At 45.5% G+C, this 27,201-nt stretch overlaps 1 protein-coding gene across 1 annotated transcript in view; it reads right to left on the bottom strand.

Annotated features, from left to right (window-relative positions):
* pappa2 (pappalysin 2) overlaps positions 1–27,201 on the bottom strand; it is a 477,685-nt gene that overhangs the window by 264,991 nt on the left and 185,493 nt on the right. Inside the window, exons 6-9 of the mRNA XM_078561789.1 lie at positions 23,974–24,095; positions 14,652–15,147; positions 6,824–6,952; positions 4,828–4,919 (exon numbers count right to left, since the gene is read on the bottom strand). Coding sequence (XP_078417915.1) covers positions 4,828–4,919; positions 6,824–6,952; positions 14,652–15,147; positions 23,974–24,095 — 839 coding nt within the window. The remainder of the gene's footprint in view (positions 1–4,827; positions 4,920–6,823; positions 6,953–14,651; positions 15,148–23,973; positions 24,096–27,201) is intronic.

Raw genomic sequence — 27,201 nt, 5'->3', positions numbered from 1 at the left:
TGCTACAGGATAAATGGTCTCATCAGTTCTGCCAAGGTATCATCACTCTCAACTCACACACTCATCACACATCCACAGGAATCTCACACCTCAAGGGACAACACCACTAACTCTCACACGCACCCTCACATCTCCATCAGGCTCATATCCTCTGGAGCTCGTGTCCTCATCCTGTTCATGGCTCCGCTCACCACACAAACATTCCACGCAGTGCCATGTGTCCTGCTCACACTCTCTCCATCTGTTTTCAAGTAAGGGAAGCCTGCTCACATCAGAAGAGAGAGGTCCCAGACTGGGGGTGGAGTGGCCCACATGAGGGCCCTCACTCACTTTGAGGAGTGTGTCATCACGCTGACTGGTGAGGACGTGGACCCTGCCTGCAGTGACAGTGAGGTCGATGGTGAACACGCACCTGAGGATCGTTCACTACATCATCCCTCTCTCAATGCAACTGTGCATGCCCTCTCTCCTGCTTTTAACTCTGCTGCCATGCACTAATTATCTCTACTTTGGTTCACAGGGAGCTCTGCCAAGTGACCGACACCCTCAGCCAGCTAGTCCCTCAGCTCCATCCAGGTCCTCACCTCCAGCCAAGAGGACACCTCCTCCATTGAAGAGCTGGAAATAAGCAGCCTGGAAGACCCGTCACAGCGCTTACCCACACTCTGCACCAGCACAGAGACACACGCCTCGGTGGGACCTAGATCTAGAGCAGGCTCGGGTTAACTAAACGGTGGTCACCGCACGGACACAAGTGCGCAGCAGCAGGAGGAGGCAGGTTTGGCCGAGCTTCCCGGCACTCGGAGGACTGCTGGGGATCAGGCATCTGTGAGGCCTGAGTCAGATGACAAACCTGGATTTGGCCTACCAACTTCCTGGAGAGTCAGCAGAAGCGGGGGGGTAGATGACACAGAGCTGTTGGAAACCCTCAACAGAGCAAGTTGGAGGAGTGCGTCTGCCTGCTCTCTGATGAAGTGGTGCCCACATGTGTGAGTATGGAGGTCTCCATGGGGAGAATGATGGATGTCATGAAGACCCTGGTCCAGCAGAACGCGGACGTGCGTGCAGACCTGCACTCCATCGCGGGAGACATGGGTGATTTCCTGCAGTGGCAATGCGAGAGGGAAATGAGGCACCTCAACACCCCTCCAGGTGCTCCTTCCTCTCAAGGAGTCAGGTCAGGGCCCTCATGCACCCGAAGGGAAGAGGAGCGGCAGCTGGACACCCCTGGGTCATCCACTCAGGAATCTCAGAGGCTGTCCTCTCCCTCCGAGTCCCCTTTGTCTGTGAGCCCCTCAATCTCGTCCTCTGTCAGTGCAGAGGGAGAAGCTGGCTCATGAGTGATTCTGGAAGGAGAAGTGTGTGTGGCAGGGACTTTCGGAGCCTCATGCTAGCACTCTCCCACGCACACGGATCCTTCACGTATCACACTCACCTCAATGTCCTGAGCATTTCGAATGTTCCCTGCTGGGGTTTGCTTTCAGTTGTCCATCTGAGCTGACCTGCATCTCCGCCCACCCAATGATCACACTCCCATGCAGCATCTGATCTCACCCACCACGACTCTCGTTTCACTTTCAATTTGGACAGCACGGTGCTAATTTGGTTTTACATTTGCTCCAGTGTCCTTTACCCTCCCCCAGTCACCCATTTCCTTTCCCCCATCAGATTTGACCCTTCCAACTCCCCTCCATGACCTACCAGCCACAATCCTTTCCCTCGGGGATGTCCAGGTGAACGTGCACATTCCCTTCCTTCATGAAAATCCCATTCCCATCCACATTAACTTCCCCGACCTCCTACAGCCCACCCCCAGGATACATGTCTGCCTCCGAGTCCCCAACATCTACCCTCGCCATCCCTTCTACCGCTACCATGGAACCCTCATCCTCCCACCCTGCCCCCTAACTCTGTCCCCGGTCAGTCTCACCATTCCTTCGTACCATGCCCACCCTCAGTTCGCTCCCCAAGAGGCAGTCATGGACTCAACAGAACCCTTCCTTGCACGTTAACCTGGACACCCCCCCTCCAGATCCCTTCCCCCCCGGAATACCTTTGCCCTTTGGACCCCTTACTCCCCTGGAGCCCCTACCCATCAGGAACCCCTTCCCCCTCTGGGCCCCTTTCCCCCCCGGAACCCCTTCACCCTCGGAACCCCTTCCCCCCAACTTAGTCCTCCCATCCCCTGGACTCCCCACCCCCCCCACACTTAGTCCTTCCCTCCTTCCAACTCCTTCCTCCAGCCTCACTTCTCCTTCCACTTTTACTCCCTCCCCTCTCCGCACTCCTTCCTCCCCCCGGGCTCCCTCCCCTCTCCACACTCCTTACCCCCTCCGAACTCGTTTCCTTACACCATCCACCCCCCCCCTTACACCTACCTCCCCAGTTGTCATCATCTCCCCCACTGCCCCCTCTTCCCCCATACACCCCCCTCAACCTCATTCCCCTGACACCTTCATTCCCCCCCTCCCAACCTCACCCCCCGACACCTCTTCCTCTCCTAGTTGATCCTATAACTTCCTTTCCCACCCCCTCGACCATTATCCGTTGCGATCATCAACGGTGACTTTCCAACTTCCGTGAGCTGCTTCGCGGCACAGCCATGTCCATGAGAATCCACCCAGCATGCCATAGACGTTCCTCCAACGTGCCGTTGGTGTCGGGCTCCAGCATCTTCTGCTCCTTGGATGTCCGCGATGTGAGCAAGGCCCTGGCAGTAAGTCCCGACTTCTGCACGTCACAGTTGTCAAGACGTGTTCTGCACCGGCGTGTTTTCCCGCTGACATGGGCGGACGATCCAGTGGGGGGATGAATCTGGCAGGCTGGCCTTATAATGATATGCTGATGTATTGCAATGACGATCCCGATGTCCGGAGGCGGGGAACGTGGCCCACTGTCAACAGACTGAACGGACAATCGCAAACTGGTTTCATGGCGTCGTGAAACCGGTTTCTCACCTCGCCATATTGTCTGCTCACGCCACCGAACATGACCAATGCCAGCGGGCACGGGCAATTCCGCCCAGTGTCACAGAATACAAGAGTAAGTAAATACTGATGTATTCAGACAAAACAATGGTTGGGCCAGTTTGAGTAATATCTGCTGTTAGGGCCAAGAATTCATTTTCATAAGGAGTGGTTGGTGCTGAGACCAGTGAATCAGTTAAGTGGAAACTGTGTAAGATGAAAGCAGGTGGATATCAGGGTGTATGGATAAGTGTGGCGCATCGGGACTGGCTACAGATTCCTCTAATGAAGACATGACATGGCCACGATGGATCAAATGGCCCATCTCTGATTCAATGTTACCATGTTCAAGTTGCCTACTAATCTCTTTTTCTTAGGAAGATTCCATCTCACATTCTCTACCTTTCCTTTGTCGCCTGTTCTTTCACAAAACAAACAACTTGAACTATAAGGCAGGTTACATGGTCTCTTTATGTCCCAAAGCATATTACGTTCATGGAAGTGGTTGTGAACTGTAGTCACTGCTGTAATGTCGGGATACGTGGCAGCCATTTCACACACAGCAAGCTCCCACAAGCAGTACAAAAGATAAATAACAAGTTATTTGTTTGTTTGAGCAGCTGTTGGTCGAAGGATCAATAATGGCCAGTGCACCAGGAGAACAGTTCTGCTCTTCTGAAAATAGTGTAATTGGATTTTTTTTAACAAATTGAACCGAATTACAGCACTTGCAACAGTGCAGCACTCCCAAAGAAACTGCCATTGAAACATCAGCCTATGTTATATTAAGTCTATGGACTAGAGCTAGATTCAGACAACAGTGCTAAAATTGAGTCAAGTCTGGAGTTCTGTATATATGTATTACATGTATACTATATTTAATCAGATATAGGAGCAATGCCACAGCGTCAATGGGCAATGTCAATACAATAGACATAACCAGATATAGGGGCAGAGTGTGCATATTGTACACAACTAGATATATGGGCAATGTGTGTATATTGTATATACTTAGATTGTTATCGGCTGTCCCTTGATTCAAGGATGACATCTACTCAGGGTCGCGAGATTCTGCCATGGGTCTTCATGTGAGTGAAGAGGCCGATACTCGCTTTGTACCCATGGGGCAGGGTGTCCCACGCAGCAATGGGATCCGCACTGCAGGATTTGCATCCTTTTTATTCCTTCTCTGTCGTCGCTCTGCATCGTCATTAAGACGTTGTAACTCAAAGTGTGGTGCAGCTTGATGGGGCAAGTCGTCTCCATTATGAACAATTGCAAGCTGCTCCCAGTCATAAATGTAAATGCTGCTGCACTTCAAAGACAGCTTCAGAGAGTCTTTGAAGCATTTCCATTGACCTCCCCTCAGAGAACAGGACAAGGCAAGGGAGATGGTTTTTGGCCATCCAGTCTACTGAAGTTGATTTTGCAGAATATAGTAGTACATGTATATTATGCACAACCAGATACAGGGGCAGCATGTGTATTTTTTTTATTCATTGGATGTGAGTGTCATTGGCTAGGCCAACATTTATTGCCCAACCCTAATTGCCCTTGTTCAGAAGGTTTTTAAGAGTCAACCACATTGGAGTCAAACCTAGGCCAGACCAGGTAAGGACAGCAGATTTCCTTCCCTAGAGTACATTAGTGAACAAGATATTTTTACAACAATCAGCAATGGTTCCATGGTCATCCTCAGACTTTTGATTCCAGATTTTTATTGAATTCAGTATTCTGGAGTATGGATAGGTCTGTATTATTCAGTGTTATATATAATCTGGAGTATGGATAGTTCTGTATGATTCAGTGTTATATATAACCTGTTCTATGGATAGCTCTGTAATATTCAGTGGAAGCTCACCCACACAGTTGAAACTTTCCTCTTTTTGACACTTCCTTGAACAGCCATCGCCGTCTAATAAATTACCATCATCACATTCTTCTCCAAGGTTCCTGAGAGAAAAAAACAACAGACATAATACATTTTTAAACTCCTCATCCTACTCTCTACGTAACATGTGAAGCTGACAGGGAGGCTGATCGACAGGAGGCTTTAAGACTTGTGGCTCCATTTAGATAGCTGTTCCACTTGTCAGTCACATTAATGCAAAAAGTACCAACCCCCATCACGAGCCACACAGTTTGCACTGATATATATGTACAGCACAATACATAGTACAGTGTGTACTATATACATCGAGTCTGGCATGGGTTAATTGGGCCAAATGGCCTCCTTCTGTGGCGTAATGACTCTTTGCCTACTCTCCAATACCAATTGCTCCACCATGTTGGCTGCAAATGTTCATGTTAGTGTGTTAATGATGTGTTAATGATGGACGATGGTTTAACTGGAAGCTTGTACCATCTTCACTGATTTATCACAGATCCCTGTTATTACCAACTGTTGAGCCAGATGTAGCTGAGTTCCATTGGTGTGCTCAAATCTAATCCAAAGACAGATACACTCAAGGTATCATTTAACAGGGAGCTGCCACTTGTATTTGCTCCCACCTTTCATTTAGCCGGGTGCTGCTGTTTCTATTTGCTTGTACTTTTGTCAGTCATTTTCCATCGTCTTCCAACAGCCTGTTTCACTCAATGATGCCCCTGATACACAAGGTACCCCAGATGGCTGTGTCAACACATATGTGTGCAACTGAGCCTCACTTACCAGGCTAGTTTCTCAACCGAGGCAATTGTTGGGAAGGAGGAACCTCAGCCAAGCTCTCTCCTGTTGCTGTTCACTACTCTGACTCCTACTGGAAAGGGCTAGAACAGGCTTGGGATCCCTCCCATGGAGGATTAGCCCCCTAACACCCCGGGCCACACATGAAGGAACGCTGCCTGGTAGTGATGTAGGAGAGCAATTGGTATTTGTAGAACAGTATTTCAGTATGTCAACGTTAGCAGGAGAAGACATGAGAAAACTCTTGAGGCAATTAAAAATAAAAAAAACATGCAAATGTTAGCTTGGCTCAGCAGCCAGAGTTAGAAGATCGTGGGTTCAAGTCCCACTCCAGAGATTTGAGCACAAGGTGAAGCATTAACCCTTTATGCTTTCTTACAGATGTAAATGATCCCATGGCACTATTCAAAGAGAAATCCCTTGCCCAACATTTATTTGCCAATTAAAACAAACCACCAGAAACAAATTAACTAGCTAATTGTCTCATTAGACCTTTGGACCATGGGAGCCTGTTGTGTAGACACTGGCTGCTGTTTTTATTTGCAGCGGCTGTGTTTCATTGACCGTGAAATGTATTGGGACATCTTACTGCTGGCTGATTGGCATCAACCAGCTCAACACAGTCCAGGAACCGCAACTCGGATAACCTAGCCTGGAAAGATCACGTTTACAATGGATAGCGTACTGGTCTCCAGGAACCTATTTCAACAGGCTTTAACAGAGCTTCTAATCATCTCGTGAACCAAATTCATGCAATGCCCGTTGCTACTTTTCTCACTCTTTAGTTCAGCATTGCTTCAAACTCAAAGAACTCTCAAGGAGTTTGCTGCAGTGTGGTCTAGAATGTTAGGGGTAAGTCAGAGTCAATTCATCCATTACCTTCAGCACCTGGATTTCAATCCAACCCTGACACAGGGGTCATCATCATATAAACGAAAGATCCAGGGGACACTACACTCTGTGGCTGGAGGCTGAAACCCACCCAACTGCAGGTGTTAAAAGCTCTCCCCTCTCTTACTGCTGTGCTGAGCCTCAAATGAATGCGTTTGGACTGTTTGAGCCCAGTACCCAATAGGAAAATGCGTCACAACCGACATTGAAAACAAAATGAACCCATGATTAGATTATTAGAATGTGGTTACAAAATTGAGTCTTGTATTTTTTTTCTTACTTTTCCACTTGTTCGTCCCCACAAAAGGGACTGCCATGTATGTAGATCAGAGGTGGGGTCAGTTCACTGGAGCTTGATCCAGCTGCCACCTTCACTTGGTAGCTGTAAGCTCTGCCTGGTGTAACCTCCCTGAAAGCACATGATTGTCAAACATTAGTCACAGTCTCCCCCAGAGTTCTTGAAGGAGAAAAATGAATTATGTAACAGTGAACACTCATGTATAGAAAGACAAGATCAGAAGCACAAAATTCAAATAAAACAGTTTGAAATCTAATGAAAACCGATTCAAACTTCCTAAAACAGCTGCCAGAGAGACAGCGGGCCTGGCAGAACTCTGATGAGGGAGGTCCAAGGGCAGAGCAGTACCATGGAGAGGTATTCTGTGAGCAGTGAGCCACAACTCATGACTAACTGGGAGAGGGCCTCCAAGGTCTTTGTGTACTGTACAAATGAGGTATGTGGGGCTGGAGAGAGACTGCGTAATCAGCCACAGGAGTGAAAGAAGAGGGATTTGTTCAAAATGCTCCCTTTAGAACTAACACACAAACTTAATTATCAATGGGAAAGCAGGGCATGCAGGCAAAGTTGAGCTGACCTTTCTGTTGCTTATGTTGAAACACCCAAGATATCTCCCCCATCATCAAGCCTGAAGCCAACCAACTGAAATCAAGTAGTTTAAATGGCAGCTATGGGCCAGTTTAATGGTCACAGTTCAGCTTGTTGACATTTGATACAAGCCTTATGTCAGCATGTTTTCCCACCACACTTATAATATCTTTTGGACAGACTTCAGATATTGGTTGCCACGTATTCTTCCATTCCCATTAGTCATCCACACTTCAGGCTCATTGGATTTTACCCAAGATGTGACACATGTCATTTGAAAATGTGCTTTAATAACAGACTGGAGCTTATTATCACCCTCCAGACTTAATGCCTCACAGTAACAGCATAAGAAGGCAGTACAATGGTACCCACTTGCATACAGAGAGACAGAGATGGACAGTAGCAAAGTGAAGATAATGCATTACCTTAAACATCCGCTGCCCTCCTCTTCCCACATACAAACACTCTCACCACTTACTGAGAGACCCAGAGAGCAGTTCATACCATAGATCGTGGTGTGTCAGTCAACCCGGCGATAAGGCAACTCTACTTTTTAGTGCCAAAAATCATGTTTAGGCCTATACCCAGTGTATATGTCAACTCTTTTCTGCTAAGAAATGCTATACTCGCATTAGGAATTGGCCTTAATTTTTCACCTCAGAAATGGATGTTTTACTCACCTTGCAAGTCAGCAGATGGGGTCAAGCAGGCAACACATGCCACGTTGCCAAGAAGATGTGCAGGAGTTTAAGACACACCCACACAAAGCAGACTGCACATGGCCAATGACGAACAGAAAAGGAGGAAGTATCAAACTGGTTTCAAACTAAAAGTTGTTACATTTGCTAGCTCGTCAAATAACTGTGCCGCAGGGAGGGAATTTGGAGTTAGTGAAAAACTGGTGCGCGAATGGAAGAAGGAATCCACCTTGAAGAAGATGCCCAAGACCAAATGTGCTATGAGGACAGGGACCAGCTACTGGCCTGATCTTGAGAAGCATGTATCAGAATAGGTCCTTGAAAATGGTCAGAATGGCTACATCATCGCCAGAAATGCAGTGCATATATATGCACTTAAGTGGGCCAAATCAAATCAGATCAAACCCTGAGTCTAGTAGAGATTTCAGAGTAACAGCTAGTCGGTATAACTGCTTTATGGAACTATGTTTAGTGCTGTTGCAGAAGACCAAGGTCGCTCAGAGACTACCAAAAGACCTCAATGCCAAAATTACCAGTTTCCAGTGATTCATCACCAGACTGTAACAAAAATATGAGAACCCATAAAGCCAACATGGGTGAAATGTTCATGAATTTCGATATGCTCAGCAGCCGAATTCTGGAGTGGAAAGGTTCGAAAACAGTTCCATTGAAAAATCACAGGATGTGAGAGGACAATATTCACGGTGGTACTAGACTGTATGACCGATGGAACGTAATTAAAGCCTATGGTAATTTTCCAACATAAAACCATGCTGAAAATCAAGTTCCCTGCAGGGTTTTGTGTATGTCCATGACAATGGTTGGATGGATGAGGACGAAAGGCGGTCTTCTTGAAACATATAAGATCCTGAGGGGACTTGACAGGGTGGATGTTGAAAGGATGTTTCCCCTTGTGGGAGAAACTAGAACCGGGGACACAGTTTAAAAATAAGGAGTCTCCCATGTAAGATGGAGATGAGGAGAATTCTTTTCTCCGAGTGTCGTTAGTCTGTGGAATTCTCTTCCCCAGAGAGCAGTGGAAGCAGGGTCATTGACTATGTTTAAGGCTGGGTTAGATAGATCCTTGGCTGACAAGGGAGTCAAAGGGTATATGAGGTAGATAGGAAAGTAGAGACCATAATCCTATCAGCCATGATCTTGTCAAATGGCAGAGCAGGCTTGAGGGGCCAAATGGCCTACCCCTGCTCCAAATTTGTATTTATTTTCATATGTGTAACTTAGTCTAAGTGCTGTGCCTTGAGTCAAGATATGGACTGGAAATCACATATTTAGCATCAATTGCAGATTACGGAAGAGAGTTCCAAACTTCTACCACCTTTGTGTGTGCAGAAGTATTTCCTAGTTTCACTCCTGAAAGGTTGGTCTCTAATTTTTAGACTATGTCCCCTAGCTCTAGTCTGCTCAGCCAGTTTCTCTAGCTATCTTCTTTAAAACTTGGATTAAATCATTTGTTAACCTTCTAAATTGCACGGAATGCAACCCTGTTTGTGCAATCTCTCCAGTTCTCATTCTGGTTAACTTATGCTGTACTCCCTCCACGGCCAGTATTTCCTTCCGAAGTTGTGGTGCCCAGAACTGCTTACAGTACTGTAGGTATCGTGTAAGTAGGGCTGCATATAAATGAAACATGACTTCTACCCCCTTGTATTCTAGTTCCCTGGATATAAAGACCAGCTCTTACAATCTGTTCTTGCACCCTTTGCTGCTCTTTGTATCAGTCCCATTTGTCAGGACCTGTGCCAAATTTTACAGGGTTTATGTTATCCCTCACCTCTTCAGTTGTCCATAGCAGCTTTTATTTTTGGCAAGTAGAGTTCTTGCCCTTTTGGGGTATTAACTGCTTCTATAGAACATTAAATTCTTTTTTGAATGCCTCCAAGTGATCTCTTTTATCCATTAGAAGATTTATCCAGTTTTCTGTGGACAGTTTCTGCTTCATCCCATTGAAGGCAGACATACCTAAATCAAGAATCTTAGTAGCTGTTTTGTGTTTCTTCCCTTCAAACGCTATGTTAAACTCCAGCATTTCATGATCACTGCTAGAGAAATGTTCATGCACTATTAGGCTGTTAACTAAATCTGGTTCATTATTCATTGCTAAGCCATTTTGGCTCGAATACATATTGATTCCGAAAACTATCATGGACACATATGAGAAATTCACTACCTTTCTGTTTACCCCAATTAATGTGGAAGTTAAAATCCCCCATTAAACTACTCTGCCTTTGCTACCTGCTTGTCTAATTTCTGCATTTATACATTCTACCACTTCACATCTGCTACTGGAAGCCTGTACATTACTTGTCTTAAATCGTCTTTCCATTTTCTAAATTCTATTCTTAAAGTTTCCACAGTCTGGTTGCCTCTTCTTGTACCCTCTTTTCTCATCAAAGTGATTTCATCATTAATCACTAAGATTTACTCTTCCGCACTACCATGTTCCCTATCTTTCCTGTGGACCTTACAACCTGTATAATCAGGTCGCAGTCCTGACCATATTGCTGCCATGTCTCATTAATGGCTACGTCAAACCCTCCAAATAGAATTTGCAGCTGTGATTCATTCAATTTGCTCCTTTTTTTTCCATGCATTTGTATAAAGAAAGCTTACTTTTGTCACACACACTAATCTGTCCTTCTGCTCTAATGTTTAATTCACACATTTCTTCTTTCACTTTCCTGGTTTGCTTACATTATATCTTTCAGTTTTCTCTATACCTGCAGTGCTCAAAGCAAAATTTCTGACTGTTACTCTGCTGTCATCTCTTTTAGTTGTTAATCTGTTTATCCCTATGTCGATTTGCATGTGGCACAGGTGATACAGAGATTATAACCATTGAGGTCCTGTACTTGAGCTCCTAGTTCCTGGTACTCTCCAAACAGGACCTCTTGCCTACTTTTCCCCATGCTGCTTGTCTAAATAAGGATCACAACAATTGGATTCGCCTCTTCCTTCTCCAATGTCCTTTCAAGCCAGTTCCAGATGTCCATCACCCTGGTACCAGGTAGGCAACGTATCATGTGGGACTCTCAATCCTACTTACAAAGGATGTACTCTGTCTCCTTAATTATTATATCCACGACAACTATCGGGTTATGCTTACCTTCCTCTTCCTTGCCCCTTTGGGCAGCCGCCTGCTCCAAAGTGCCACAGTCCACAATGGGGCTGTCCACCCAATAGTCTTTATCCTTATCCTCACAGGGTAGCAAGTACATTGTGCCTTCTGGACTTGATCAGTTTCTGTGGATCCTCATTCAGTATCTTAACTGGGTTCGTCTTACTCTCCGTCACACCAACCCCATCCTGATCCTGAACCTCTCTACAAGGTGTGACTGTAATACAGAATAAACCTTCCAGACACTTCAACCCTCCTATCTCATATGGCGATGCATTACAACTCACATCTATCAATGACTCAGAACCAGAGAGATTTGAGACAGAGACATCTCCTACAGATATGTTCGCTTGGGACAGTCTTGGGCCAGAGTCTTATGGAGGTGACAGGGATTGGGGGGTCTTGGCTGCCAGCTGGAGAGCCAACAAGAACCATGTGTCACCTCTCTGCAGGAAGACCCACTGTATCACGTGCCACTCAGAGACTTAACAGGCCTTCGGTGGGCCTGTCCCCAGGATCAGGGCTCCTGGGTCAGAAGTCCCACCCACCTGGAGCTGCCAGCCAATCAGAGACTGGCGGCTCTATTGAACAACAGCACTACCAGGGCGATGGTGACTGCTGCAGGTGCTACACCCACCCAAGGCCTAGGGTCATTGCTGGAACCCAGGCCACAGGTGACTGATGACTGGAGGCGGGTCGTGGTATTGACTGCAAGGGCAGGGTGGTGGCTCTCACCAACCACCACCCCCTTCCCGATGCCAGGTCCCTCAAGCAGGAACAGTGCCTTGAATGATGGACCCATTCACCATCTCAGGAGATCACAAGCAACCCTGCATGGGTTTGCTTGTTATGCTCCTCAAATGGTGAGCCCCCACTCCACCACCCCCACCCGCCCATTGCAGGGTTAACACCAGTGACAGCGGTTTGAGGCCTTTAAGTGAAGGTTAATTTTCCACTTAAGGGGTTCAGTTGGCAGGAGGGCAGGAAGGCTATTCATGGGTCTTCAAGCCACAGGCTCAATATGGCTGGAGGTGGGAAAGTGACTGGGACCCCATCCTCCAAACTCCCCAAAGATCAGAAGATTCAGGCCTTATCACAAATTCCTGCATACTGCAGGCCAGACACACAGCCTGCTCTGCCAGTGCTTATTCCAGATCATTTAGATCTACTTTTTAGTTTGCTGTAAGTTGGTTTTCCAATCCTATACACTTGTACTTCGCAGTAAACACTGAACAACATTTTAAACAACTACTGCTCCAAGATTATACAAACTACTACAAGTGTTTCAGGCAAAAAGCAGCATCTCTGCACTAAATTCCAAACTCTTACACTCAGTTCACAACACATTCCGTTCACCGCCATGTTGTACATCAGCAGATAGTGTTGAAACACCTCTTCAATCCACTCCCAGGTTACAAGAATTGAACCAGCTTCCTACTCACAGTCATGAGCCCCTGCTCAGGCAATCGCTTACTGTTAACTGCCACTGACAAGCAGTTTCTATTCCCCAACTTGCAGTTCCTTTCACCAGTTTTATCAAGTTCTAATTTAAATTCAAAAGGTTAAACTAAATTTCGGTTTGAAACTGCTCACCCAGTACTAACACACACACCAAATTACCCACTCTAACAAAAGCAGAATACTGCAGATGCTGAAAATTTGAAATAAAAACAGAAAATGCTTGAAATCCTCAGTAGATCGGTCAGCATCTGTGGAGAGAGAAGCAGAGTTCACATATCAATTGGGGACCTTGCATCAGAACACTTCTGATGAAAGATCACGACCTGAAACGGTAACTGTGTTTCTCTATCCAGACCCACTCGGGATTCCCAGCATTTACTGTTTTCCCAACTTTTACACTCAATTTACAAAGCGCTCCATTTATGATCACTCTTGTGCATTGACTCTCTGCCATGCTTGTTAGCTATAACAATAGAGTTGCCAACTGTGATTAAATGTATTCCTGGAGGTTTCATCATATGACTTTCCCTCACGTTCTAGCCATAAGTCGGCCAACAGATCCATCCTTGTGACGTACTGCCTTCCTACGCTAATTGGAAAACAAAAAGACTCATTGCCCAATTGGATGATGCTTGACTGTCAGCTAAACAGCATTTGTTTTCCCATTTTCAATATTTTTACATCTGATAAAGAGAGATGTTCCAAAAAATGAAAAAAAAAACAATCTTTTTTAATGTCTTTATGATTTTTCTCCAGGATTGCACACAGCGGTGTCCTGGGCAGAATTTTTAGATTGGCGTGCAGGCACGCGCCCAATCCGCTCGAGCGTAAAATAACACGTGGTGGCATTGGACGATTGTCCAGATGTCACCTCATGCTTGTGCGATATTCCGGTCAGAAGGCAGACATCTTATACTGAGCACTTGCATTCAACATGACACATTCTTCTACTAACCATGCATGCATCGAGTGCGTGAAATCTTGTTCCTGTTCAGGGAGCTGGTGGCATGTTTAAAAGGGGCTTGCATATATTTGAGTGGTTAACATGGCTGCTTGGAAATCCTGTCTCTTGATAAATTGGACAGTTCTCTCACTGATATGCAATGTCCATTGGGACTTGGTATCAGTCTGATTCAGGACATCAGCAGAACATTTCTAAATGGTGGCTTGAGAACTTCAGCATCCCTTGAATCACTGGAATCTCAGTTTAATGTCTTATAAAAAGAATGGTTTCTCAAGGCAGTGCTCCCTCAGTAGTGCACCACACCAAAACATCAGCTTAGATCATACGTTCAAGTCATGGTGCTAGGCTTGAGCTCACAGCCTGTGACCCAGATGTCCGGATTCTGCCATTCGAGCTAAACTCACTGAATGGCCACCTCCCACTGACACATTGAAATACAGCATAGCTCCTGTTGTTTGGACCCATCTGGTTTTCACTGGGTTAATAGCATGTCCTCATTGGCACTGAGTGGATAATCTGTCTTAGATGCATTAGTTAAGGGATCAATATTGGCCAGGGCATCAGGGAGAGCTCTCCTAGGATAAAAGCAAAATACTGCTGATGCTGGAAATCGTCTGAAAAAGAGCCATATGGACGCGAAACATTAACTCTGTTTTTCTCTCCACAGATGCTGTTAGACCAAGCTGAGTTTTTACAGCATTTTCTGTTTCTGTGTGAGGGAGAACTCCCCTCCTGTTCTTCAAAACGATGGCTATGGGATTTTGTACTTCCACCTAAGAGAATAGACAGGGTCTCGGTTTATTGTCACATCAGCACCTCGGACAGTTCAGAGATACGGCACGGGAGTGTCAGTCAGGATCACATGTTCAGGTCTAAAACAGCTGCGATATTTGGAGACTAAATAGGTTTTATACCAAATCATGCCCCACCCATAAGATGCACCCTTCCATTGCAAGTACTCACCAGTCAGTGAATATTCTTTCCATCTGGGTGACAGTCACCACTCGCCTTTTCTGAAATGGAGGCTCCCTCACAATCTTGTACTTCAGGGCCTTGCACTTGCTGCACAGGGGATCCTGGACTCTGGATGTCAGTAGCACAGCGTCCAGCTCCAGCTTCTCGTCAAAAGTGTAGACCTTCACCCCGACCACTTTCTTTTTGATGTTGACTTTAATGGTGAGAGGGATGTCACAGAAGGTGTGGTAAGCCTGCCCAAGCTGAATGTCCTCCCCATCGACGGTCAGGATCTCCACATTGGAGATGGTCCTGTTTGAGCCAGCAGACAAGTAGGTCACCCACACTGACAGCGAGTCGGCGACGACAGGGTGGGCAAAGCGCAGGTCCAGCATGCAGCCGTCTGGCTGGGGGCAGGGCACCGTCATGTTCATGTGGTAGAGGTGCAGCTCTGGGCTCCAGGCCCGTAGGCTGGGCTCACACGGCTCCTCCACATCAGGAGATCCTGCAGTGAACAAACATCACGGTTTAAACCAATCATATTAACAAACCTGCATTTATAAAGCGCCCTTCACATCCTCAGAACATCACAAAGTGCTCAAAACGCAAAGAAGTGTTTCTTTGAAACTGTAATGTTGGAAAAGCGCCAGCCAATGTGCACACAGCAAGGCCTCCCAAACAGCAAGAATGCAAATGTCAAAACCTGTCTTTAGTGATGTTCTTTGGCCAGGTCACTGGGGGCGATCCACCCTGCTGGACTTCCAACAGTGCCAGGGCATCACAGACAAGTGCAGTTCTGCGGGGTAGGGGGGATGGGCTGTGTCAGGGTGAGGGGAGATCTGTGGCAGGGTGGGGGGAGGGCTGTGCCAGGCGGTGGGGAAGGTTGTGTCAGGCAGGGGGGAAGGTTGTGTCAGGCAGGGGGGAGTTCTTTGTCAGGGTGGGGGAGGGACTGTCAAGGTGGGGGAGGGCTGTGTCAGGGTGTGGGGGGGACTGTGTCCCATTGGTGGAGGGGCTGTGTCAGGGTGTGGGGGGGGACTGTGTCCCATTGGTGGAGGGGCTGTGTCAGGGTGTGGGGGGGACTTGTCCCATTGGTGGAGGGGCTGTGTCAGGGTGTGGGGGGGGACTGTGTCCCATTGGTGGAGGGGCTGTGTCAGGGTGTGGGGGGGACTGTGTCCCATTGGTGGAGGGGCTGTGTCAGGGTGGGGGATGCGCTGTGAGATTGTAAACAGTAAACTCTAAAGTGAATGTTTGGAAAAGTTTTATCCAAGATGACTCTGAGAAGAATAGTGGTCACCACTCATTACATAGATATGGGAAAAAAATAGCAGTTCACGAATAAAACAGCAAAAGGTAATTCTCTTCACCCTGAGCTTCCCAACTGCCTGTTGTCTGGAGATTTCCTTTTTGTTTTTGCTTCTTTTCTATCTTCCTCTCCTCTCTTGCTTCGCTGCCTTTTCCTCAGCCAGAAGATTAGGACAGTGCACGTCTGCAGTGTGCCAGCTTCACTACACCAACCTCCATCCTCTCCTAGCATTACACATCGCCTGTCTAAAGGATCTCAGCAATTATTTTCACAATAAGCTTCCTGTTCCGCATCTACCCTGTTGATCAAGCCCTTGCTGTTCATCCAGATGCTCTTCCACTTTTTCGTCTCACTGAAACTATTTTCAGATTTTTATGGTCAAACCACTCCGGAAACCTCTCTACCTTGCTAAATATTGAGGGACATTTTTCCTCTCCATTTCTCATACATTCATCATTCAGTTCTCCCAGCCTCCGTTCATTTGCTGTTGAAACCCTCATCCAAGCCTTTGTTACCTCTAGACTTGACTATTCTAATGAACACCTGACTGACCTCTCACATTCTACCCTCTGTAAACTTGGGGTCATCCAGGACACTGCTGCCTGTGTCCTAGGCCACACCAACATCTGTTTCTCCACCTCCCCGGGCTCACTGGCCTACACTCACTCGCTATTACACAATGCCTCAGTTTTGAAATTCTCATGCTTGTTTCAAAATCCATCCATCGATCACCTCTCCCTATGTAATAAACCTGGAGAGTGCAGGATGGGTTTCTTGTAGAAAACAGTGAACTTTATTAACAGACTTCAGAGGAGACTACATGCTTGTTCCAAGACCAAGGCTAAAAGCTCCACCCCTAAGATTCCCTGCGCTTAGGGCTGATTCGTCTATACAGTCACATGATCCCCATAACAGTAAGAAATGGTTTAACTTACAATCATTACATTCCTCCCCCTTTACTTTTATTTTACCCTCTTATTTACAAAACATTTTAACCTGTACTATATACAATTATATACAGTTCATGCCATTATAAATTTAGTCTTTGAGGAGGTTTTTGGATTCAGGTAGAGCGATGCAACCCTACAGCTGGAGGTTCTTCAATTGGATCGACTTGGCCAGGAACTACAGCTTCAGGGACATCCCTAGGCAATGGCAGTTCAGAATTATTTACTTCAACAGCGACTTCCAGTATGTCTATTCTTTGTCAATCTGGCACCTCAGGTGTCGAAGTTTCAACTTTGATTTCAGGTGGAGTCACTAGTTGTTGGAGGGTTTTCGACTTCTGAGATAATCCACGTGTTTCCTAACAATCCTGTTTTCCACTTCTACCTGATAACGGCCCTGTTTCAGAAATGATTGCACCAGGAACCCATCTCGGTCCAGTTGCAAAATTTCGTACAAAAACTGTCTCCCTCACAGTAAACTCTCGACCTTTACTGTGAATGTCATAATTTACTTTCTGGCTCTCCTGGTTTCTCTCCGCCTTCTCCTCTAAGTTAGGGAATACGAGATTCAATCTTGTACCAAGTCGTCGCTTCATTAACAATTTTGAAGGTGTTAAACCAGTGGTTGCATGAGGTGTTGTGCGATAGCAGTACAGGAATCTTGAAATTTGTGTTTCTAATGTTCCCTCTGTTAGTTTCTTCATGCTTGTTTTAAAGATTTGTACTGCTCTTTCTGCGAACCCATTGGACAAGGGATGATATGGTGTTGTTCTGATGTGTTTAATCCCATTTAGGTTCACAAATCTTTGGCGTTCAGTGCTGGTGAAAGCCATACCGTTATCTGACACAATAGCTTCAGGTAAATCATGAACACTGAAACTCTGGCGCAGTTTTTCCATAGTTGCAGACGAAGTAGGTGATCTTACTTCAAACAGGTTCATCCATTTGGAATGTGCATCGATAATCACATGAAGTATGGCACCTAGAAATGGACCTACATAGTCTATATGTAGTCTCACCCAGCGACAACCAGGCCACTCCCACGGATTCAGTGGAGCTGAAACGGGCAACTTCTGCTGTTGCTGACACTGGAGACAGTGTTTCACCATTTTCTTTATATCATTGTCTATACCTGGCCACCAGATAGAACTTCGTGTGAGCATCTTCATTTCCGAAATTCCAGGATTTGCCCTATGAAGTTCTTCCAATAATGGTTCTCTTCCTTGCACAGGGATAACGACTCTTGCCCCCCATAATAAGATAACATCTTGACAATTCAGTTCAGATCTATGTACAAAGAATGATTCCAATTCTTCAGAAACTTGTGCACTTGACCATCCTTGTAATACATGTTTGTGGACTCTTGCTAAAACTGGATCCCGATTCATCCAATTCTTTATCTGTCTCGCACTGACTGGTGAAGAGATCAGGAAATGTAATACAAGTACTACCTCTTGAGGCATTGGTACACATGTAATACTGTTGGGCAAAGGGAGACAACTGAGGGCATCTGCATTTGCTATATGCACACCCGAGTGGTGCATAAAAAACTATTCGTACGCCAACAAAATTAAAGCCCATCTTTGAATTCTAGCAGAGTCTATCGGTGGAATTGCCTTATCTTCACTAAACAATCCTAACAGTGGCTTGTGATCTGACACTATGGTGAAGTGTTGACCGTGTGAATATTGGTGGAACTTCTTTTTCCAAATACGATAGCTAAGCCCTCTTTTTCAATTTTCGAGTAACCTTTCTCGGCTGTAGACAGGGTTCTGGATACATATCCTATCGGTCTTTCTGATCCATCCCCCATCTTGTGTGACAATGCTGCTCCCACTGCGTAGGGAGATGCATCACAGTGAGTATCAATTCCTTAGATGGGTCATAGTGCACTAGCAGACACAAGTGTAGGAGCTTCTTAACTCTTGCTGTGCCTTCCAGACCTCCTTCTTCAATAATAAATGCAAAGGGGCTAACACTATAGATAGATTAGGCAAAAATCGACCGTAATAGTTTACCATACCCAAAAATGACACGAGCTCCGTGATGTTGGTAGGAGAGGGCACTTCCTTGATTGCCCTGACTTTCTCCTCTAATGGATACAACCCTTGGGCATTCATGCGATGACCCAGATACGTAACTTCCTTTGCTTGGAAGGTGCACTTTTCTTTTTTTAAATGAATACCAGCCTCTAAAAATCTCTTCAGACCCTTTTCCAGGTTTGCTGCGTACTCTGCTTCTGTGGATCCTGTGATGAGGACGTCGTCCAGGTACACAATAACTCGGAGGAGTCCTTATAGTAAGCTTTCCATGGTCCTCGGGGAAACTGCCCAGGCAGAGGGCACACCGAAGGGTAGGCGTGTATATTGGTGCAGGCCATTGTGCATGTTTATGGTGACATAACTCCTTGATGTGTTGTCCAGCTCGAGCTGCTGATATGCTTGGCTCATATCCAGTTTAGTAAAGAATCTTCCTTCTGCAAGCTTAGCATATAGATCTCCAATCTTTGGGATTGGGTATTTGTCTAATTTCGCAGCCTTGTTTACCGTTAATTTATAATCCCCGCAGAGGCGAGTGGTTTGGTCTGGTTTTAGGGCAGGAACTATGGGTGCTGCCTGTTCTGAAAACTGGACTGGCTATCTTATTCCTAATTTCTTCAAACAAAATAATTCCACATCAACCATTTCTCCCACAGGTTTTGCCTTAAAAAACTGCGGTGTTGCTTCAGGTTTATTTTAGCTTTCAGACCTTTGATTTTCCCCAACTCATCTCAGAATACTCTATCATACTTTTTCAGTAACTCTGGAATTCTTCCTGTCCTGACCTAAAAAATCTCTGACCAATTTAGTTTGATTTCCTTCAACCAACCACGGCCCCGAAGGCTAGGTCCTTCTCCTGTTACCACAATTATTGGCAGCATTGAGGATACCCTCCATCGTGTTGTGTGGCACTACCACCTTGCTAAGTGGGATAGATTTTGAACAGATTTAGCAACTCAAGACTGGGCATCCATGAGGCGCTGTGGGTCATCAGCAGCAGCAGGATTATACTCGAACACAACCTGTAACCTCACGGCCCGGCATATCCCCCATTCTACCATTACCATCAAACCAGGGGATCGACCCTGGTTCAATGGAGAGTGCAGGAGGGCATGCCAAGAGCAGCACCAGGCATGCCTAAAAATGAGGTGTCAACCTGGTGATGCTATAACACAGGACTACTTGCGTGCCAAACAGCATAAACAGCAAGTGATAGGCAGGGCTAAGCAATCCCACAATCAATGGATCAGATCTGAGCTTTGCAGTCCTGCCACATCCAGTTGTGAATGGTGGTGGACAGTTAAACAACTCACTGGAGGAGGAGGCTCCACAAATATCCCCATCCTCAATGATGGAGGAGCCCAGCACATCAGTGCAAATGATAAAGCTGAAGCAATTGCAATAAGTGCCGAGTGGATGATCCATCTTGGCCTCCTCCAGAGGTCCCCAACATCGCAGATGCCAGTCTTCAGCCAATTCAATTCACTCCACGTGATATCAAGAAACGGCTGAAAGCACTGGATGCTGCAGAGACTATGGGGCCTGACAATATTCCGGCAATAGTACTAAAGACTTGTGTTCCAGAACGTGCCACACTCCTAACCAAGCTGTTTCAGTACAGCTACAACACTGGCATCTACCTGGCTATGTGGAAAATTGCCCAGGGATGTCCTGTACACAAAAAGCAGGACAAATCCAACTCGGCCAATTACTGCATCAGTCTACATTCACAGCTCCTCAGATGCTGAAGTAGTCCATGTCCAAATGCAGCAAGACCTGGACTATATCCAGGCTTGGGCTGACAAGTGGCAAGTAACATTTGCGCCACACAAGTGACAGGCAATGACCATCTCCAACAACAGAGGACCCAACCATTGCCCTTTGATGTTCAATGGCATTACCATCACTGAACCCCCCACTATCAACATCCTGGGGGGATTATCATTGACCAGAAACTGAACTGGACTAGCCATATAAATACTGTGGCTACAAGAGCAGATCAGAGGCTAGGAATTGTGCAATGAATAACTCACTTCCTGACTCCCCAAAGCCTGTCACCATCTTCAAGGCACAAGTCAGGAGTGTGATGGAATACTCCCCACTTGCCTGGATGTGTGCAGCTCCCACAACACTCAAGAAGCTTGACACCATCCAAAGCAGCCCACTTGATTGGCAACACATCCACAAACATTCACTCCCTCCACCACCAACGCAAAGTGGCAGCAGTATGTACCATCTACAAGATACACTGCAGGAATTCACCAAGGCTCCTTAGACAGCACCTTCCAAACCCACGACCACTACCATTTGAAGGACAAGAGCAGCAGATGGATGGGAACACCACCACCTGGAAGTTCCCCTCCAAGTCACTCACCATCCTGACTTGGAAATATATCGCCGTTCCTTCGCTGTTGCTGGGTCAAAATCCTGGAACTTCCTCCCTAACAGCACTGTGGGTGTATCTACCCCATATGGACTGCAGTGGTTCAAGAAGGCAGCTCACCACCACCACCTTCTCAAGGGCAACTAGGGATGGGCAATAAATGCTGGCCCAGCCAGCGAAGCCCACATCCCATGAATGAATAAAAAAAGGTCCAAACTGCGGTGCAAGCAGCTTACCATCAGATTAAGAGACACCCTGGCAAAACTATACAAATCCCACATCCTGTGAATGAATAAAAAAAGAGCTGAGCTGTCTGTTGTCTGTATGATACAGGGACAGAGGTGATGCCTTTCACCTGTATTGCCTCTCCTGTATATGTTTTTAACTGAGTAGTGGTTTTCTCCAAGCTTAATGGCTGGGTACCTTCTCTGAGTTATTTAAAGCTGTGTTCTCCCACCACTGTGGTCAATGATCCTGTGTCCACCTCCATGAGCAGAGGCTTTCCATTTACTTGACTTGTAGCAGTGATTGGTTCAGTTTCCCTGGCCTTCAGATTGTGTAGGGAATAAATATCAGCATCAGTATCTTCTGGCTCTTCTATATTTTGCACTTAATTTAACTTGACTTGATGTCTGAATGGCTGCCTTGATCTAGTTCTACGCTGTTTAACAACATGCTCCTTGTTGTGGCAGTGGTGGCATTCTGCCTGTTTTAATCTACAGACTTTGGGTGCATGAGTTCCATGATACTCACAGTCGTGAGGCGAGGTGCTATGTCGGTGCTGTTTTTCCTTCGTCACCAGTTGTAATAAACTTGGAGAGTGCAGGGCAGGTTTCTTGTAGGAAATATGAACTTTATTAACAGACTTCAGATGAGGCTACATGCTTGTTCCAAGACCAAGGCTAAAAAGCTCTGCCCTAAGATTCCCCACGCTTAGGGCTGATTGGTCTATACAGTCACATGATCCCCATAACAGTGAGAAATGGTTTAACTTACAATCATTACACCCTATCTCTGTAATCTCCTCCTGGTCCCACAAGTCTCCCCAGTATCTGGACTCATCTAATTCTGGTCTCTTAAGCATCCCCAGATTTAATTGCTCCACCATTGGTGGCCATGCCTTTGATCGCCTTGGCCTGAAGTTCTGGAATTCCCTATCTAAACTCTTGTACATCACTTTCCTTCTTTAAAACTCTCAAATAAACCTACTTCTTTGACCAAGTTTTTGGTCATCTGACCTAATATCTCCTTATGTGACTCTGTCTCATATCTTGTTTGATAACAATTCTGTGCAGCACCATTTTATTGCTTTAAAGGTGCTGTATCAATACAGTTGTTGTAGTTATTTGTGCTGCCTATCAAATAGGGAGCTGGAAGAGTTTGCACCTCATCTGAGCATTCTGTCTCTTGTCCTCCTTTCACCTCTGAGTTTTGGATAACATAAATAACAATTGTAACTTTCACATGTGCATTGGCATGTCAACTCCCCAGGTAATAGCTAACATTTCAATTGTTCAATCCATGTTTAGCAGTGCGTTGGCATTGAACTCATTCCAGACCTGCATTCGCGACAGCTTTGCCCTTAACCGCAGAGAAAATAGAGAGCAATAAAGATCTTGTGTCTCAGTTGTGGCAAATTACTGCCCCCTCCCCCCTCCTGAAGAGGCAGCTTCTAAATGAGTCGTACTGTCCCCTGTAATGGAAGGCCATCTGAGACTTTGCTCACTTAAACATAAGAAGGGTGTTTTTTGTCAATGAGAAGAAAGAAGAAAGCAAAAGCCAAAGAGAGAAATTAACAATTCTGTTCATTAAGGCCTAGATCAGAGACAATTAAAAGTAAAAAAGGCTTGCATTTATATAGCACCTTTCACAACTTCAGGATGCTCCTAGGTGCTTTACAGCCAATGAAGTACTTTTGAAGTGTAGCCATTATTGTAACACAGATGGCAGTCAATTTGCACACAGAAAGGTCTCACAAATAACAATGTGATAATGACCAAATAATGGTTTTTAATGATGTTGGTCAGGGGGTAAATGCTGGCCAGGACAATAGGGAGAACACCCATGTTCCTCTCCAAAACAGTGCCTCGGGATCTTTTATGTTTACCTGAGGGGACAGCCATCTCATCCTTTAAAAAGTTGGCATCTCTGATTGTGTGACAATCAGCACTGCACTAAAGTGTTAGCCTAGAATTTACACTCAAGATTCAAGAGCAGGATTTGATCCACAACATTCTGACTTAGAGGTGAGAGTGCTACCAACTGAGCCATGCCTGACACCTTGGGGACTAACAACCATGATTCCAGGTATTAATGTTACAACAAAAGATTAAGGGCCTTTGGTTTGTACCCTTTAATAAAGAGGGTACTTAACTGAAGTTTTGAAGAGAATTAACAAAATGGCGTTATGTAAACTGGTAGGTTTGGGCAAAGACTTCTAGCGGACACAAACTAGGAAGCTAATAGTAAAAGAAGTTGAGCGTTTTTTTTAACCGAACAGTAATAGGCTGCTCGAACAATTTCTGATGGAATTCAGTGATAGGAGATTGCATAAATGGGTTCAAAATATAACTGGATGTAGAACAAGCTTGTGCTTCCACCTAGAGGAGAGGAGGGGAGCTAACAGGAATGGCGCTTATCTCTCTTGTTTGTCTCTTACCCACTGCCTCTTCTGGAGTCCAGTAGCCCGATGCATCGCAGATACGAGGTGAAGAAGCCGTGTGTGCGTACTGATAAAATTTCCCATCCTCATCGCAGTCCCCGCACAGATTCCCCGCCTCTCTAAAAAGGAGAAAGGAAAAGAAAGTTTAGAGAGTCTTGTAACAAGGTTGTCTTCCTCTCCAAGAATGTAAGATCAAGGTGGTGCTGGAAAGGATAGGCGAAGCAAAAGATCAGCTTCGCCTGTTCTAGCTCAGTAACTTCATTCAATGAGTAACTGAGCCATAGAGACCAGGAAGGTCCTAGGTCAATCCCCAGTCCAAGCTAACATGGCTAATGGCAGTAAGGTGGAAAGGATGTTTCCTCTGGTGGGTGAGTCCAGAACTAGGGGGCACTGTTTTAAAATTAGGGGTCGCCCATTTAGGACAGAGATGAGGAGAATTTTTTTCTCTGGGGGTTGTGCGACTTTGGAATTCTCTGTCTCAGAAGGGGGTGGAGGTGGGGTCATTGAATAATCTTAAGGTGGAGGTAGATAGATTCTTGTTAGGCAAGGGAATCAAAGGTTATCGGGGGTTGATGAGAATGTAGAACTCGAAACACAAACAGATCAGCCACGATTTTACTGAATGGCGGAGCAGGCTTGAGGGGCTGAATGGCCTATTCCTGCTCCTATTTTGTGTGTTGATATGTTCTTAAAAGGAGATACAATTGACCTGTAGCCCTCAGCAAATGATCATGAAGGAAATTGCTAACTTTCTGTCCAACAATCTGCTGGATATATGCATGTCAAAGAGAGGGAAGGTGTGGAAACAGTTGTAACCACATTCACAGCTAAATAGCCTTTTGACACTCACTGCCTGACCTCAAGAGCACAAACAGAAACCCCATTGCCTACAGAAGAGGAAACAAGGGGGAAAACTAACATGAAATTAGCCTTGTGAGTGAGGCAATAAATATTACAGCATGAACAGCGCAAGAAAGACTTATAACCGGTGAACTACATTGGATATTAAATATATAAAAGGTTCTTGAAATGAAATATCAATCTCTCTCAGTGCCCTTCATTAAAGCAGAAAAAACATTGGCTCCTTGGAAATCAGAGTAATTAAAACAATCTTTTCATTGTGAAACTAAAATAGAGTAACTCTCCCACCCACATCTAAAAACTTTCAAAACAAAACACCGTTTGGATAAACAAAGGCATTACTTAGACCAGAATAAGTGAACTTGTTAAAAAGCTCACAGTGCAGTTTGAAAAATAACACTCACTTCGGACAATATGTTAAAAGCACAATATAACTAGATACAGGAGGCCATTCAAGGCCCTCGGAGCTTATTAATCCACAAAGACTTTACAAGTTCTCCCTGTCATGACAATTAAAGTGTGGCTCAGTTGGTAGCGCTTCTGCCTCTGAGTCAGTGGTTTGTGGGTCCAAGTCCCACCCCAGGACTTGGGCACAAAAATGAAGGCTGACGTTTCTGTGCAGTACTTAGGGAGGGCTTCACTGTTGGAGGTTGAATGAAATATTAAAACCAAAGCCCCGTTTGCCCTTTCAAGTTATTATAAAAGATTCCATGGCCTTTTTCAATGAAGAGCAGGAGAGTTATCCTCGCTGTCCTGGCCAATGCGTATCCCTCAATCAAAATCGCAAAAACAAATTATCTGGTCATTATCATATTGCTGTTTGTGGGAGCTTGCTGTGTGCAAATTGGTTGCTGTGTTACATTACAGCAGTGTCTACACTTCAAAAGTACTTCGTGAGCTATAAAATGCTTCGGGGCATCATGAGGTCATAAAAGGCACTATACAAATGCAGGCCTTTGTTCTTTTAAATGCATGAACAACAGCTGTCAAGTAATCATTGAACTACATGCACTTGTCAGCTGCAACATTGCACTAACTAGAAATGACTCATCAAATGGTGCAAGGATGAGATACAGTCACTGTTAATAAAAACCCATTCCAACTTGAGGGACAACACATGGGTCAGGAGGTCAATGGCCAGAAGCCTTGGTTGATGTACTTCTAAACACTATATAAGTTCCTCTTAAGAAAAACAGTCATGGAGAGTGGCATTTCTGTAACTTATGCTTCATGGCGTGAAGCAGCTTCCTATTATTAATTCTGAAGCGCTTACAGACCATGAATCTGAGCGTGTGATGAGTAATTTGATAGCGACCTCTCCCCTTCACAAAAACAAACTGAAATGACACATTTCCTAAATAACTCATCCCTGCCCCCTCCCCTGATTGAAGCACAAAAAAGTCCTGCCTTTTTCAGGGCTTCATTCCTTGGTGCACTATTCACATCCCACCTATTGAATTCTGGGTGCTTTCTTTCGCAGTTGACACTTTCTCCTCATCCCTGAATCCCAGATAAGAACCATCAAAACCTCTTCAAGCAGTTGACCATCTCAGTCTACACTTGCACCAAGGATTCATTTCCAGAAGGCTACAGAGCAAATTGCTGGCGATCAGCTGCATGGTGATGAGCGTGCCCAGGGGAGACAAAGCGCTTTCTCCCAGCAGCAAAGGCCAGCTCAGAAGGAGAGCTGCCTGGGAGCCTCGCCCCATCTCTTAGGCAAGGATTAGTGGGGCTTGGGACAGAATGATGAGAGCGCAATATCCTGTGAAAAGAAATTAAAGGAAACAACAACTTCCGACTAGGCACTTTACAGCCTTCCGGGCTGAATATTGAATTCAACAACTTTAGATCTTAATCTCCCTCCCCCATCCCCACCCTCTTCCCGTTTCTTCCCCCTCCCTTTTGTTTTTTTTTTCAATAATATATATAGATTCTTCTTTTCCCACCCATTTCCATTATTTTTAAATCTACAACTAATACCTTGTCAGTCTTTCCACCCCATCCCCACTAGAGCTGTACCTCGAGTGTCCTGCCATCCATTCTTAATTAGCACATTCTCTTAGATAATATCACCACCTTCAACACCTCTTTGATCCTTTTGTCTGTGACATCTTTTGATTATCTGCTCCTATCACTGCTTGCTTGTCCCTACAACCACCCCCACCCCCTCAACTTCTCTCTCCCCCCGCCCACCTTAAACCAGCTTATATTTCACCCCTCTCCTAACTATACTCAGTTCTGTTGAAGGGTCGTGAAGACTCGAAACGTCGACTCTTCTCCACCGATGCTGCCAGACCAGCTGAGTTTTTCCAGGTAATTCTGTTTTTGTTTTAATTTAAGAATGGGGATGCTTTCCACGCAATC

Source organism: Cetorhinus maximus, chromosome 17 (genome assembly GCF_964194155.1).
Source record: "Cetorhinus maximus chromosome 17, sCetMax3.hap1.1, whole genome shotgun sequence".
NCBI classification, from domain to species: domain Eukaryota; kingdom Metazoa; phylum Chordata; class Chondrichthyes; order Lamniformes; family Cetorhinidae; genus Cetorhinus; species Cetorhinus maximus.
Note: the sequence above shows the minus strand (reverse complement) of the source record. Positions and strands in the feature narration are given on the sequence as shown.